General features: G+C 35.8%; 1 protein-coding gene across 1 annotated transcript; it reads right to left on the minus strand.

The window, feature by feature from the left end:
* Positions 1–3,048: 3,048 nt before the first annotated feature.
* LOC131158477 (probable CoA ligase CCL8) lies at positions 3,049–12,085 on the minus strand. The gene is made up of 13 exons (XM_058113344.1): positions 11,629–12,085; positions 10,500–10,669; positions 10,039–10,251; positions 8,668–8,869; positions 8,484–8,572; positions 8,001–8,072; positions 7,803–7,853; positions 7,565–7,672; positions 6,650–6,748; positions 6,310–6,402; positions 6,102–6,179; positions 5,893–5,997; positions 3,049–3,147 (listed from the first exon to the last, which is right to left on the minus strand). The coding sequence occupies exons 1-13, from the start codon at positions 11,786–11,788 to the stop codon at positions 3,049–3,051; spliced, it is 1,539 nt and encodes a 512-aa protein (XP_057969327.1). The 5' UTR covers positions 11,789–12,085.
* Between the last annotated feature and the right edge of the window lie 2,174 nt (positions 12,086–14,259).

Below are 14,259 nucleotides of genomic sequence, written 5' to 3' on the forward strand. Positions count from 1 at the left end.
AATAACTTATCTTCTACTCTTTCTTGAGATTTATATTTTGTTGGGTAACTAAATGACACTACATCTCCTATAGCTTTAGTGTTTGTGAGTTCACAAAAAACCAAGCCAACTGAGTAATCCTAGAGGTCATGCGCGCAGTGACTATTTACACCAAGAAATGTTCTCCATACGCGCTAAATTGGTTTTAAGGTCAGTGGTCCTTCCACACCTCAGCTTTTGATAAGTATTTATGTTTTAAATAATCTTAATTTTATTAGTAAATATTTTTTCCTTCTATTGTATTTCCAACATTTAATAGCTCAAATTGTCGGAGGAAACTGCCCAAGATAATGTAAATAGGAGGAAAAGGATTCAATTAACCAACCCCACTTAGTGGGAGTTAAGGCTTGCTTTATTGTTGTTCTTGTTATTGTTGTCGTTGTTGTTGTTATTGTCTTTCTCCAATTCCCCTCTATTTTTTCATCCTTGTTTAAGATTTTGGTTGGGGTTGCTACTCCCTTAGAGAGGATTATGAGAGATTTCCTTCGGTGGGTTGGTTAGAGGAAGGACCACCTTGTAGTTGGGAGCAAGTTTGTAGGTCTGAGGAGGAAGGGGGCTTCGGGTCTTGGTAAGTTGGTGCAAGATCATTTGCTTTGGTGGGTAAATGGCTAGGTTTTTTCTTTCAGAAACAGATTCTCTGTGGCATAGGGTTATTAAAAGTAAATTAGGTCTATGGGAGAATGGATGGGATGATAATGAGAGCTATCTTTACTCATGAAAGCCCATTGAAATTCACATCATGGGTATCTTCTCTCTTTTCTCCTTGTATCAAATATAAAGAGAGAGATGGTTGTAAGGTTCAGTTTTGGATGAATCTCTGGTTAGGATATTTTGCTTTTGATTGCCTTTACTTCAATCTTTCGACTTACTTTGTGTCCTGATGCACTTATTTCTTCCTTTCTCATTATTCATGACACTGGGTTTTCTTGGAAGTTCAAATTTCAAAGAAATCTGAATGACAAGGAGATTGAGGAGCAGTCCGCTCTCTTAGGTTCGTCGAATTCTTTCAAGAATTCTGATGCTTGGGATTTTAGATCTGTTGCTTTAATAGTTCTGGTATATTTCTTGTTTGTTTTTTACCTCATCTAATTCGATCTTCCCATTCTTTTTTTACTGCCAATTGTCTGTGGAGAGCCAAATTTCCTTCAAAGGTAAAGGCTTTTACGTGCACTGCCATTATTATTTGAGTTAAGACCAACAATCATTTGAGATAAAGCTTGATATACATTTTTGGCTCACAACCTAATAGCTTAAGATTTTAGGTAAAGTGGTAATCTAACATGGTATTAGAGCCAGGTTACCAAGAGGTTCTGGGTTCTAATCTTATTGCCCACATTTATTGTGTGATATTTAAAAACTTATTGTAGTCCTTGTAATTGGTGTTATTATGGTATGTTTATCTCTCCACAAGCTATCGGGCTGCATGTACGGGGGAGTGTTAAAGCTTGACATACATTGTTGGCTCACAACCTAATAGCTTGAGCTTTTAGGTAAAATGGTAATCTAACAAGTTGGAACTTCAAAGACCATACATGGCTCTCTCCTTGGATCATGCTCATTTATTTCTTCATTGCTTTGTGACTCCGTGCTTATAGAGTGAGCCCATTTTTTTTTCCATGTGTGTGTGTGTTGGTAGGGTGTTGGATTCGTCCACAATCTTTGGAGGATTTCTCGTGGATTAATTTTGCAGGCTTTGGGATGCAAAATAAGGCAAAGATTTTGTGGCAGCATGCAATCATCACAGTTTTATAGGTAATTTAGTTGGAGAGGAATGCTCAAATTTTTTGGGATCATGCTTCATCCATAGATCTGATTAAGAGACAGTAATTGGTTTTTAGGCATCTTATTAGGTGTTCACTACTAGGCACTTTGATAGTATAGCTTTCTCTAATACTCAGCATGATTGGCAGGCCCTTTGTAGTTTAGTTTCTTGGTTTTGTTTTGTGTGATTGCTAGCTATTGTTTTCATTTCCTTTTGTTTTTTAAGGATGTCTCATCCTCTTTCTAATTCCTTCTTTCTTAATGAACTCTTTTTTCAACCCAAAAAGAAAAAACAACTTAACAGCCAAAACAGAGACTTAATCGGATTTGCATTGGCTCTTGCTTGGGACAACAGCTTGTCATTGGAAAAAGATCTTGAACCTCAATTCAAGAGCATATCAAACAAGCCATTCTTGTGGAGTGTCAATATCTTCTTTCAAGACATTAAACTGCTCTCTTGTTCACATCCTTAGAGGAGGTAATTCTCGGGTGGACTGTCTCACCAATCTGCTCACAAATCTGAAGTTGGCATTCCACATCTAAACACTCCCTCAGCAGCAACAAGAGGTGTTTTTCCAGGGATTTCAATGGGACATGCGTCCTACTTGACTTCTAGACTCTTGTTTCTTTGGGTTTTTTTTTTTATTCTTCTTTGTATTGGAGCAAAAAGAAATAAAAAAATAAAATAAATAATAATAATAATAAATCCCTTCTGTTTTCTGCTAACTATGGCTGTACTTTCAGTATTTCTTAAGGTGTTGGTAGTTTCAAGTTAATTGTTGTCTTCTGGTCTTCGTGTAGGGTTATGGCCCATACTTAAATGTTGTTTGTGCTTGAGTTTGTCCCCTAAGAAGGCCTGGTTTTGTTTATCTTAGGTTCACCACGATCCCTGGTTGTGTTAGTCTGAAGTTCTATTTAGAAAAAACAAATTTAAAAAAAAATAATGCTCAACTAGCCCCCTCCACCCCCCCCCCCCCTTCCTCCTTTCCTGTATATGCATAACCCGCTGCAACCTTCCCCACCCAAAATAATAATAATAATAATAATAATAGAAACCGAGAAGAAAAAAAAGGATCAACATTTCAAGGGTCACTCTGTCAGCGCTCTGTCAGCATGCATTTGTGGTGTTTGTTAGCAGCACTAGATTCACAAGTATATTACACATGCATGTTACCACGTTCGAAGGTCACGGCTGCAAACAGTAACATATCATAGAAGAAATAACAATTTTCCTATGGGAATTGAGGTTCACTTACGTCCCAAAATGATGTAGTATCCTTCTTCATCCACTTTAACAGCATCTCCAGTCTTGAAGAAACCACCATCAATGAATGATTCCTTAGTCACCTAATCAAATGCATTAACCAGAATGAGAAACCAAGATCAAAAACTCCACAATTTTACGTGTACACAATCAAATACGCAACAATTTCTCTTGCTTATCTTAGAAATAAACATTTTTTTATAGCATATAATAATTTAAACATCAAATTCACTAAAACAAAGTGTTGGGAAAAAAAAATGGTGGGTAAATTACTAGGCCTTTGTCAGAAAAAGAAATTTTATTGAGAGAGAGATATAAACTAAAGGAGAACAAAAATCCTAAACACCAAGGTGGAAAAAGGGTAAAGAAAAAACAGAAGATTTAAATCAGCTATTAAAAAAAAAAAATCTTCTTCCAACCCTTCCCCTCATACTTTGATACCAAATTTCCTAGTCTCACATCAATTGCGAAGGGAATATTTGTGTGGTTAATAAGATAGTAAGATATTACCACACAACTAAATTTTAGGAATTTTGGGATAATTTGTCAACCCAAAAATGCTAGTGGATTTGACTGGGATGTTACAACTTCCAATGGTATCAGAGCAGTTGGATGATAATTTACTTGCTATTAACCACATGAAGAGTTGAACAGGTGGTGTGGAGGCATGTTACCCATACGAAGCTAAATGGAGTAAAACAGATCCATATACCAGTCAAATGATACTAAGCTCATGATATGAGCCATGATGTTGCACAATGAGGACTGTATTTGAGAGGGAAAGATTGTAATACCCCAATTCTAATCCCACATCCATTATGGAGAGAGTATATGTGGCTTATTGTAAATGCATAAAATTACCCCTTTGCCCTAGATTGTAGAATTCATCAATGTCAAACTCCCGTGTGCATGATAAAAAAAATCTTGGCACGTGGCTTCCCACATGTAGGTGCTTGAGCTCATGCACAGCGGCAAAACGACGTCGTTTTTGAGCAGTCAAAGCATCAAAAAATATAGGCGCTTGCGTTCACCCATGCACAAACAGGTGCGAAACGGCATGTTTTGGTTAGTTTTGGCTTTTAAAGAAAGTATATAAGGGAATTTGCGGGGGTGCAAAACGATCTCGTTTCAAGGCCCTCCTATCGTCTTCCTCCTTAGCCCACCCCAGCATGTGCGCTGGCCACCACCGGCGCCTGTCCTGCCATGGAAGCCAGCAGACATCTCATGCTCCCCCCTCCAGCAACCAGCTATGCTGCCATTCACCCCCAGAAAAACCAGGTCCTTTCCCTTCTTTCCCTCCCCTTCCCCAACATAGCCTCAAGTGGTGAAAGTCTAGCTGGTCGAGCCATAGCAGGGTGTGGAAGTTCACCCCTTTACTTGCTGGATAGTACCCCTCCCTGATCTTTACCCATTTTTTAGCCTATTTAAACCCTCCCTAGCCCCTCAGTCAAAGACACACACGAGAAACCTATAAATCAAGCCTCCTCCTCATCCCATCTCCAGCCACTACCCTCCTTTTTATTTTCCAGCCACCACAGAGAGACCTCTCTCCCTCCCTTCGCCTCTTATCTCCTCCCTTTTCAAGCCTAACTAGAGAGCAGAGACAATCTCCACCTCGTCCCTCAGCCTCACTCCCATGCTTGGCCAGAGGGACACGTGGTAGGGTGTCTACAACTCCCAATTTTGGGATGTTCCAGAGAGTTTTGGCTTGGTGGGCTTGAATCAAGGTTCACTAAAGGGAGTCCCTACTCCTTAGCCTTTTTCTAAGCTGCTCAAGCGCCTGCATCATTCATGACCCAAGTTTCCTTTTAATTTTCTCTCATCCAAACCATGTGTCATGACCGAATTCACTCAGAAATCTATCTTTTCCATTAATTTAGACGTGACATGTTAGTCCATTATTAAAGCATGATATCTTGCACCATTTTGCCCCTCCCCCATAAATGCCCCCGATTATTCTTCAAGGGGAGCCTTTCTGACACTTAAGCAATCAAGCACTCCCCTTTCTAACCCTCTCACTTTGGATTCCCACTAGTTCAAGGAATTCCTTCAGCCATCAAAATACCTTCATCAGCACAATCCACACTTGAACTTCTTGGGAATTGCTGGGTCTCCTCTCTATGCCCTCTACAAAGCATCATTACTTGTGTGGAACAAAGCTTTCCTCCCCTTTCAAGAGCCCCCTCCACAAAGGGATTATTTTTCTTTCAATGTTTTATTATTAATATATAAGAGGGCAGACCTAGAGCTAAGCATAACGCTCCACTTGCTCTTCTTCTTTTCTTCATTTCCCCTGCTCTTATCTTCTCTTCTCCGTAACTAACTTTACAGCATAAATTAATTGAGAACTTTATATCATACCAACGTCCACTCTGCTCACTCAAACCAATTGATTCACCTCTTGGCCAGGATTAAGCATACAACAGCTGAAGACAATTATAAACTGTTAAAAACACTTCGAACCAGGCGGTTCAAACAAATATGAGAATTGTAAAAAAAACAAAAAGCAAAAAGAGAAATATATGGGTGCTGCTGCTGTGTATGCCAGCTGCATAGTAGCACACAGCACAGAAGGTGACAACTGTCTCATTACGGCTTCTATGAGAAACAAAAATGAAGCATGCACCAGCCCAAAAGGTGGATAGGATCTATCTCACAATTAAAGAGGTGAAAATTGATTCCCGAAAAGTTAATACTAATCAAATCAAGATGGGGGAGCTTGTCCACATTATCCTGTATTAAAAGAGTCATTTCATATCAAATTACAAATCAAACTAGATATAAAAATAAATAGTGATAAATATAAAGTGAAATTCGGAAGTAACCACCTCAGGAAGTTTCCAATACTCCTTGAACAAGGAAGGACTCCTAATGCAAAGCTCACCAACTCCTGTTGCATCACTGCTACTCTCATCTTCTAATAGAATCTTAGCCTGTAATAAATACAAAATGTTGCCATGAAATATTAACCAAAAATACTCACCTAAAATAACATAGTTTAGAAATTTGAAATGCAAAACTTAAATTCCATGCTAACCTCCACACCAGGGAATGGTTTACCAACAGTGCCTCCCTTACGCACACCTCTTAAGGGATTAGAGATTGCCATGACAAACTTCAAACATCAAAAGGAATATCTTTAACATAAACACAAAAGGAACATCTCCAAATAGATTAGATTAAAGCCTTATCCGCAAAGAAAGGCCATATAACAATTTAATTAAGTGGATGGCTAATTCAATTACCTCAGTCATTCCGTATCGTTCCAAAAGACGATGGCCTGTGATGGTTTCCCACTGTTGCATGATAGGAAAAGGGAGTGCAGAGGAACCACACATCTGGAGTGCAGTCAATTATTTAGTCAGGGTCCAACCATTCATCAATTGTTGGTTTTGATGCACATGGGAAAGGAGAAGAAATTTTTCAACACAATTGAAGGAAAAAAATCAGCCGCAAATAAATATGTTAAGACTAGAAGTCTAGAACATAAGATATTTCCAGTTGAGATCAAACTATCAAATCCAATAATCTATCCAAAGTTTGAATATAAACTTAAGCTGAGAAGAGGTTTTCTAGGCTAGTTACCATAAGTCGTAACTGGGATGCAGCTGAGGCAGAAGCAGCTTGTAACTCTGGATCCATTCCTTCATAACCTTGAATCAATCGAGTATACATAGTTGGAACCTATGTATTACGAAAGCACTTGACTGTAACACCACTTAATAAGTCTATAAACTTCTGCTGGGACAAGTTGACAACTAATTGTATTATATTGTATATGTTGTCTCCTATTGTCCAGTCACCACTTTTCATCATTTTATCTTTAAATTGTATTATATTTTCTCCCTCTAGTGTCCACAACCTAATTCTCTTACGTTACCCTTTCTCTTCCAATTTTAAATGCATAATCTAACAATAAACACTATGTTAAAGAGTTAAACTTTCACCCGGAATATAACTTTACAATCCTTACATCATAAATGATCTACCCTCCTAGTTAAGAAAAAAATCTATTTGAAGTTTATTGCATGCACTTCCTAAAGTTTATTAAGTGTTCTTCTCTCTTCTTAAAGCATGCATGACATGGCAAAGTCTATCTCCATATTCATGTCATCCATGTAGTCCCTCATAAACTTTATTGTCCTTTCCATTTTGACCATTCAAATGCGCTCCTATCAATATTTTCTCACTCCTTTGATATCCCTTGTATAACATTATCTATATCTTCTCAAAATTAACTCATAATTTTTTTTGTGCCTTTTGAGGAACATAAACGCTAATGGCATTTATTATCTCTTGTACTAAGACGGTCTTTATTTTTATGATCCTATGTCCTACTCTTTTAACATCTAAAGTACTATGGTCTTTGTATAGAATGATTCCTAGCCATTCTTATGTTTTTGTTTCCCAATGTACCAAAGTTTGAATCCAGGTTCTACACTAACTTTTTCCACTACTCACTTAGTTTCTAGATGCCAAATACAGAGAGTCTGAACTTACCCCTGTAAACACAGTTATAGCACCTTCAACCTTGGTTCCATCTACCGGATATGATTCACGCCATCGCTGCCAGATTCCCCTCACACTAAATTTTGGCATGAACTCAACCTTTAACACCATAAGCACACAATATTACAAACAAAATCCTAACTATTCAATGGAACTATCTTATCATAAGTAGCATGGTAAAAAGATTAACAAATGGAAACTTAAAAACAACTTTAATTGGGAAAATTACCACAGAACCCGCATAAAGTGGGGCTAGTAAAGCATTGAAAAGCCCATGAACATGTATTAAATAAGTCAAGGATCAGTAAAGTTATCATAGAGCACACAACAGGAAAAATGAAGATGTTAAAGTTTCCAATAAGTACCATGCTAAACCTGAAAAGATTAAAAACTGATATTTTTTTAAAAATAAAGGTGTTTGATGGATATGATGTAGTGGCAGACAATGCAGAAATTGATCAGCAGATATGTACTCCCAAGATTCAGCCAATATTTTGACCTGAAATTTAGACAGAATAGCAGTAAAGGTTAATACCAAAACCAAATGTCAAAATAAGAATATAAAACTGAGAAGGACTTCAATCAGTGACACAGCATCGTTGAGTGATATCATTTTGGGTACTCATTTGCAAGTGATAGCTAGCATAAATACCTAACTTTCTGCAAGCATAGCAAGTCAATATTCGTAGTCACTACACCGAAAAACAGTCATGCACAAAATAGATTCCTGCTACTGCTCCTACAGTTCCATTGCTTTTAAGAATAAATACTGACAAGAGACTCAAAACACATACACAAGTGTAACCATGATGTGCTGTAACAAGATTTGCAAATTTTTTTTTTTTGTCCAAATAGAGTTACAATGAACTGTGCTTTAAAATGGAGCAAAAACTCCTGTTCACACAAATACCTGTGCAGAGATGCTATTGTGAGTGTGAACAGCACCTTTAGGTTTACCTGTTGTACCACTAGTGTATATAATTAATGCTGGATTATCACCTGCACCGTCAGAAAACCAATAGATTATGAGAAAGAATATTTGCGTCATTGACTATATAAATATAAACCTTTAGTGCCTTCAAAATATGGTCCACCTTCTATTTTATGTGATATCAGAGTGTTTTCCAGTGAACTTTTCTCTTCATCTTTTCCTCTTGTTTGTAAGTGATCATAAGTGCTTGCCTGTGAAGTTATGCTAGGAAGTTCGGGAAAAAGATAAAATTGGGCAGAACTTTTAGCAGCAACATTTTGCATAAGCTCACGATGATCTTCAGTACTTAATATCATAGATACATCCTGTGAATCACAAAACCAGAGGAGCTCCTTATAAATACACCTTCAAAGAAACTAATAAGGAAAAGTGCATGAACAAGATACTATAAACAGGCCCAAAAACAGAACTAAATGCTTCTAATTATTTTCCCAGATGCTATGTAAACAATAACAAAGACAGTTAAAACAATTCAACCTAAATTACCAAATAAATATTTTCACCCTTCATCTACCCCTGAGCACATTGTTGATGAAAAAGAAATTTACAGGAAATGAATTTTACAGAAACTATTCTACATTTCAAATATCAAGATGGAATAAAATGGTAAAAAATGTGATTAAAACCATCCACAGTCAAGAGTACAGACAATCTATGGATTATAATATAAGAAGATTCAAGCCTGGAACTTTTCTAAACAAATCCTGCATCTAGGATTTCACAAAGATATTTATCTGACACATTCTCATGACCATTCAGGAATCCAAACTCCAATATAGCAAGCAAGGTCTTAAATTTTGAAGCTCCAAAAGTACGGAAATTTCGACGGAAATTTCGATTTCAATGTCAATTTTGATTTCGATTTGAAAATATAACGAAAATTAGTAGTAAAGCATGGAATTCTTTGTGAAACTTTAGAAATGGTTAACATAATAATATAAGTTTCAGGACTAATATATTACAAATTAAATACATCTATGTTTAGTATGAGGCGTAAAAGTTGTAAAATAGTATGTGTATCAAACATATTTGTAAGATAATGTACATTAAACATATTCAGTTAATACAAATGAAACTCATAAATCATTCAAATATTATTTATTATACAAAAAATGATAATTTAGACAAGAATGGTTAAATAAAATGTTACTCTATGTTTATTTTTTCATATAATTTCAAAAGCACTTGTAATAATATTTTGTTTCAATAAAATAAATAAAATTAATTAAGATAGAAATTTCACTTCACTCCTAAATTTCTCATTTGAATTCTAACGAAATTTCATCATATAGTTAAAATTTCAAGATTTCAATAAATTTCGGATGATTCGTTGAGATTTCGACGGAAATTTCGACAATTTCGTGGAAATTTAAGACCATGATAGCAAGGGGTGCTATCAAAGTAACTGCACTTCTGGCCTTAAGCAGTCATTGAAAGCTATAGATAAGAAAATAAAGACTATTTCAGGACGAACCGAATCATTGATCACATGCAAAAGCTCGGCTTCTGGGTAGCTCAAAGCCAGTGGAACAGCAACACCTCCACTAAACCAAGTGCCAAGTATTCCAGCAACAAACTCAGCTGATGGTTTAGCCACAATTCCTATTCGAGCTCCACCAAGATGTTTGTTTCCTCTAACATCATCAACTGACAATGAAGATTTTTCTTGTTTGTTTGGTGCAATTGCCTGAATAAGAAATGATTAGGTCCGATTAAAACAATAAAGAGTAAAATTACCCTAAATTTTTTTTTAAGAGAATGATAGATAAATATGGAGAGGGGTAGCAGGGTTTGATCTAGAAAAGTTAAAGTCAAAAAGCAAATGCAAATGGACATGCACATACAGATAGACTGAGAACACTCAGAGCATATAAAGAGTTTGGATATGCTACTTCATCACTGTTAAGTTGTAAAGATAAGTCAACAACAACTCACAGCATTTAAATTGCCATTAAGTAGTAGACTCGATATTTTCCAGGCAGATGAGATGAGCTGACTGTAACTGTAACTCTTTTGTTCTGCTCTTATGGCGACACTGCCACAAGCTTCAGACCCCTGCTTTGCAACTGCTTTGACCACCTCCATAAATGAACTAGAATCTGATGCTGTACTAGATAACAAAGACAAAACTAAATAATTCTTATTTCTTCATATACATCTCGGTAAAAACCTGTTGCAATGATCTTCTCAATAACATGATATGAAGATAACCAAAGCAAAAGAATCCCTGAAGCACATGCACAAATGAAATTTGAGATTTTCGCTAGGACTACATTAATTGCCATTTTTCTAGAACTATTATAAAAATCCATTCTACATGCATAGTTCATGGAATATAATTATGTACCAAAAGAGAATGACTGAGTAGTGTGCCAGTTACATTCAATGGGATTCAGTGACATAGCTGTAAGTCATATGATCAGTTTCAGGTTCTAAAAATCAACGCCAATTCAATGTGTGCATGTGAATACACACACACACACACATTTAGCATTACTAGCCTTCAGCTTCTTAGCAATTTGTTTTGGTTTCGTGATGTATCATTTGGCTCCCCCGGGGGGTATTCGGGTCATTTCTTAAGAATTTCATACAGATGCTAATAGCCTAATACGCAACAGATGCACAAAAATGTAACAGATATCAAAATCAAAAAAACTAACGCACAACAAATCATCAGAAAATTAATGTCATTCATAAGATTTCCGCCTTAAAACCGCCCAAAAAATCGAAGGCAAAAGCAGATACTAGGAATAGAACCGAGTGTACCATCTCAAAACATCACAATTCGATCAAAACATGAAGCCAGGGTACACAATCAAAGCAAAAGTCAACACATTCCCGTATTAGAAGGCAAAAGCCAAGATAACATTATTATTCGGTTTGATTGCGGATAAAAAATTAGAAGAAGAAAAATAATAAGAACCCCAGTACGAAATTTTCCTTGTTTTGCAATCCGAGAACTCCAAAAACTTCCAATTCTCACATGCCCATATACCCATAATTCAAAATTATCAGAAGCCAATGAACAGATCTAAAATGGATGGCAAATTCGAAAGAAACTCACACGAAAAACTTCGGTGTTGCGAGAACCAGAAGCCAGGGTTGGCTCGAATGCGGACAGAGATATCATACAGAGTCTTGAATAGAGAAGAAGGCTCGTCACCAGCCAGGCGAAGACTGTACAAAGGCTTGAACTGGTAGTTGAACACTTTAAGTGTGCCCATATTTGTGGGTGGGTTAGTTGATTTGCATTTAGGGTGACGCCGTTTTGGATGTCATCTGTGGCAGATAACTAGCATTCCCATGTGGTTGGTCGCACACTTTGAATCCGATCTTGCTTTCTTTCACTGCACATTGGTTTTTCGCTTTCGATGTTTTTGATGTTTTGCCTCAGAAAGCAAGAAAAAAGGCAACGTAGGCATCGGGGAAATCAATTAAGAGGTGAATGTTGGAGCGGCGGTGTGGGTTTTGCTGGGGTTTAATAAGTTTAAGCGTGGTGATCACAAAAGGAATATATATGAAAATTGGCCCTTTTATTTATTTTTTATATATTTATAATTAGACTATTGGAGGCCCGAACGGATCACCAAGTGACCTAAGAGGTAATACATCTGATTTCTTAACTCTTCACTATTCTCAGTTTCTAGCAACATGAAATTTGTAATTTTAAAGTTTTATGATATTCTTGAAACTTTAGAAAAAATTTATGGCAATTTTTTCAATCTTAAGCAAGATATCTATCTTTTTATCAAACCTCAAGAAAGGTAAGTGTTTTTTGTCCTATAAATTAACATAAATGACAACTACCCAAACCTCCTCCCTATGCAACACTCCATTACCTTGTAAAGTAATATCATGTTTAAGACCTTAAATTTGAACTAGTGTGAATTTAGATAGAATAGATACTACGCAATACAATTCCACAAAATTTTAAATTTAAAAAAAAAAATTTTACACCCTCCACACAACTTACTTAAGGGTTTTTAAATATATGAAAACCAAGAAGGAAAAAAAAATACCTCATTCCATATCTTATTTTTTGCAAATGATAGGTTAAAGATGGGCCAGAATAACAATCATAGTCAATTTTATTAAATTACCATTTTACTTAAAAGCTTAAACTATTAGGTTATAACACTTCTCCACACGCACAACCCGACAGCACGTGGAGAAACAAACCCATGATAAATAGCACCCATTATATGGAAGATAATAATTTTTTTTTAAATACCACAATAAACACGGACAATAAGACTTAAACTTAGGACTTCTTCATAACCAATTCTGATATCATATTAGATTACCACTTTATCTAAAAATTTAAACTATTAAATTACAAGCCAAGAGTGTATATCAAGTTTTAATAAATTTAATCTAATTTCACTATATTTCTTGTATGACTCAATCTTACAAAATAAACGCATCCCTAAAATCATTAAGGATAGAATTGAATGGTCCAAGAACTCTGGATCCAACAGAACGGGTAAAATAGGAAAATAATTCCTTGCAATGCTATGTGACTGAGTGATTCCATCTGTAAAGGATCAGCTGTGAACTAAAAGGAACCTTCGTCCCAAACCCAAAAGGCAAAGATGGAATGGGATTTTGGCTATCATTCAAGGTGGGGTGCAAGTGCAAAGAAGTTTCCTAGGAAACAAACAAGGCCTCCTCTTATTTCCTATCGGTTAGCAAAGGCTTCATACATATCCAATTTAGCAATCCATCCTCCTTTGTCCTCTAGTGGGCCTTAGGGAACTAGTTAGAATTTAATGGTTTAAAAAAACAAAGAATTTTGAAGAATAAAGGAGAATTTAGAGAAAAGTTTGTAGCCCAAAGGCTATGCTAATGTTCTCCACACAGCAAAGGATATGGACAATGATCCTCAGTCAAAAGGAGCTTTAAAAGTTGCCTTCGCAACATTGTGGGTAAGAGAATTAAATTATGTTGGCAAGAAACAAACGAAGCACAAAGTGAAAAATTTATGAAAACATGAGCATCTACCACAACATTCAAAGCAATTGGATAGCCTTGTCATCAAATCTTTTCATTCTTTTTGGTCCAATGGGGAGCCATCCTTCTCAAGATTTGAACCCGAACTCTAATCACTCGTATTGTTCTTAAGACACTCAAATCTCTATTATTCATGAGCAAGACTTTATTATCTAAATGGTTGTGGATATTCTGTGAATAGCGGTATTGTTTGGAGGAATATTGTAAAGACCCGAAAAATTAAAATGATTAAAATAAATAAATAAAATAATAAATGAACAGATAAAGGGAATAGTATGAAAACAAAATAATAATAATAATAATAATAATAATAATAATAAAATAAAATGAAATTAGATTAATTATTAATTAATTAATTAATTAATTATTATTTAATTGAATTAATAAATTAATTAAACACTATTTAATTGAATTAATTAAATTAAGTATAAGATATTTATATATATGTTTATATAATAAGGTATAATGTTATAATATTATAATATAATATAATATATTTTATCATATATGCAATTGAAATCTGGATGCCAGAAGCATCCAGATTGATATTTTAACCTATGAAAGGCCGCCCCCCCCCCCCCTCATTCTCTCAATTCTCCTGCGGCCGCTCTGTCTCCGTCTCTCTCTTTTTCTCAATTTCTCGACGGGTTTGCGTAGGATCGGGAAACGAAAGGTGCCGTTAGAT

This window comes from Malania oleifera, chromosome 6, assembly GCF_029873635.1.
Source record: "Malania oleifera isolate guangnan ecotype guangnan chromosome 6, ASM2987363v1, whole genome shotgun sequence".
Lineage (NCBI taxonomy): Eukaryota > Viridiplantae > Streptophyta > Magnoliopsida > Santalales > Ximeniaceae > Malania > Malania oleifera.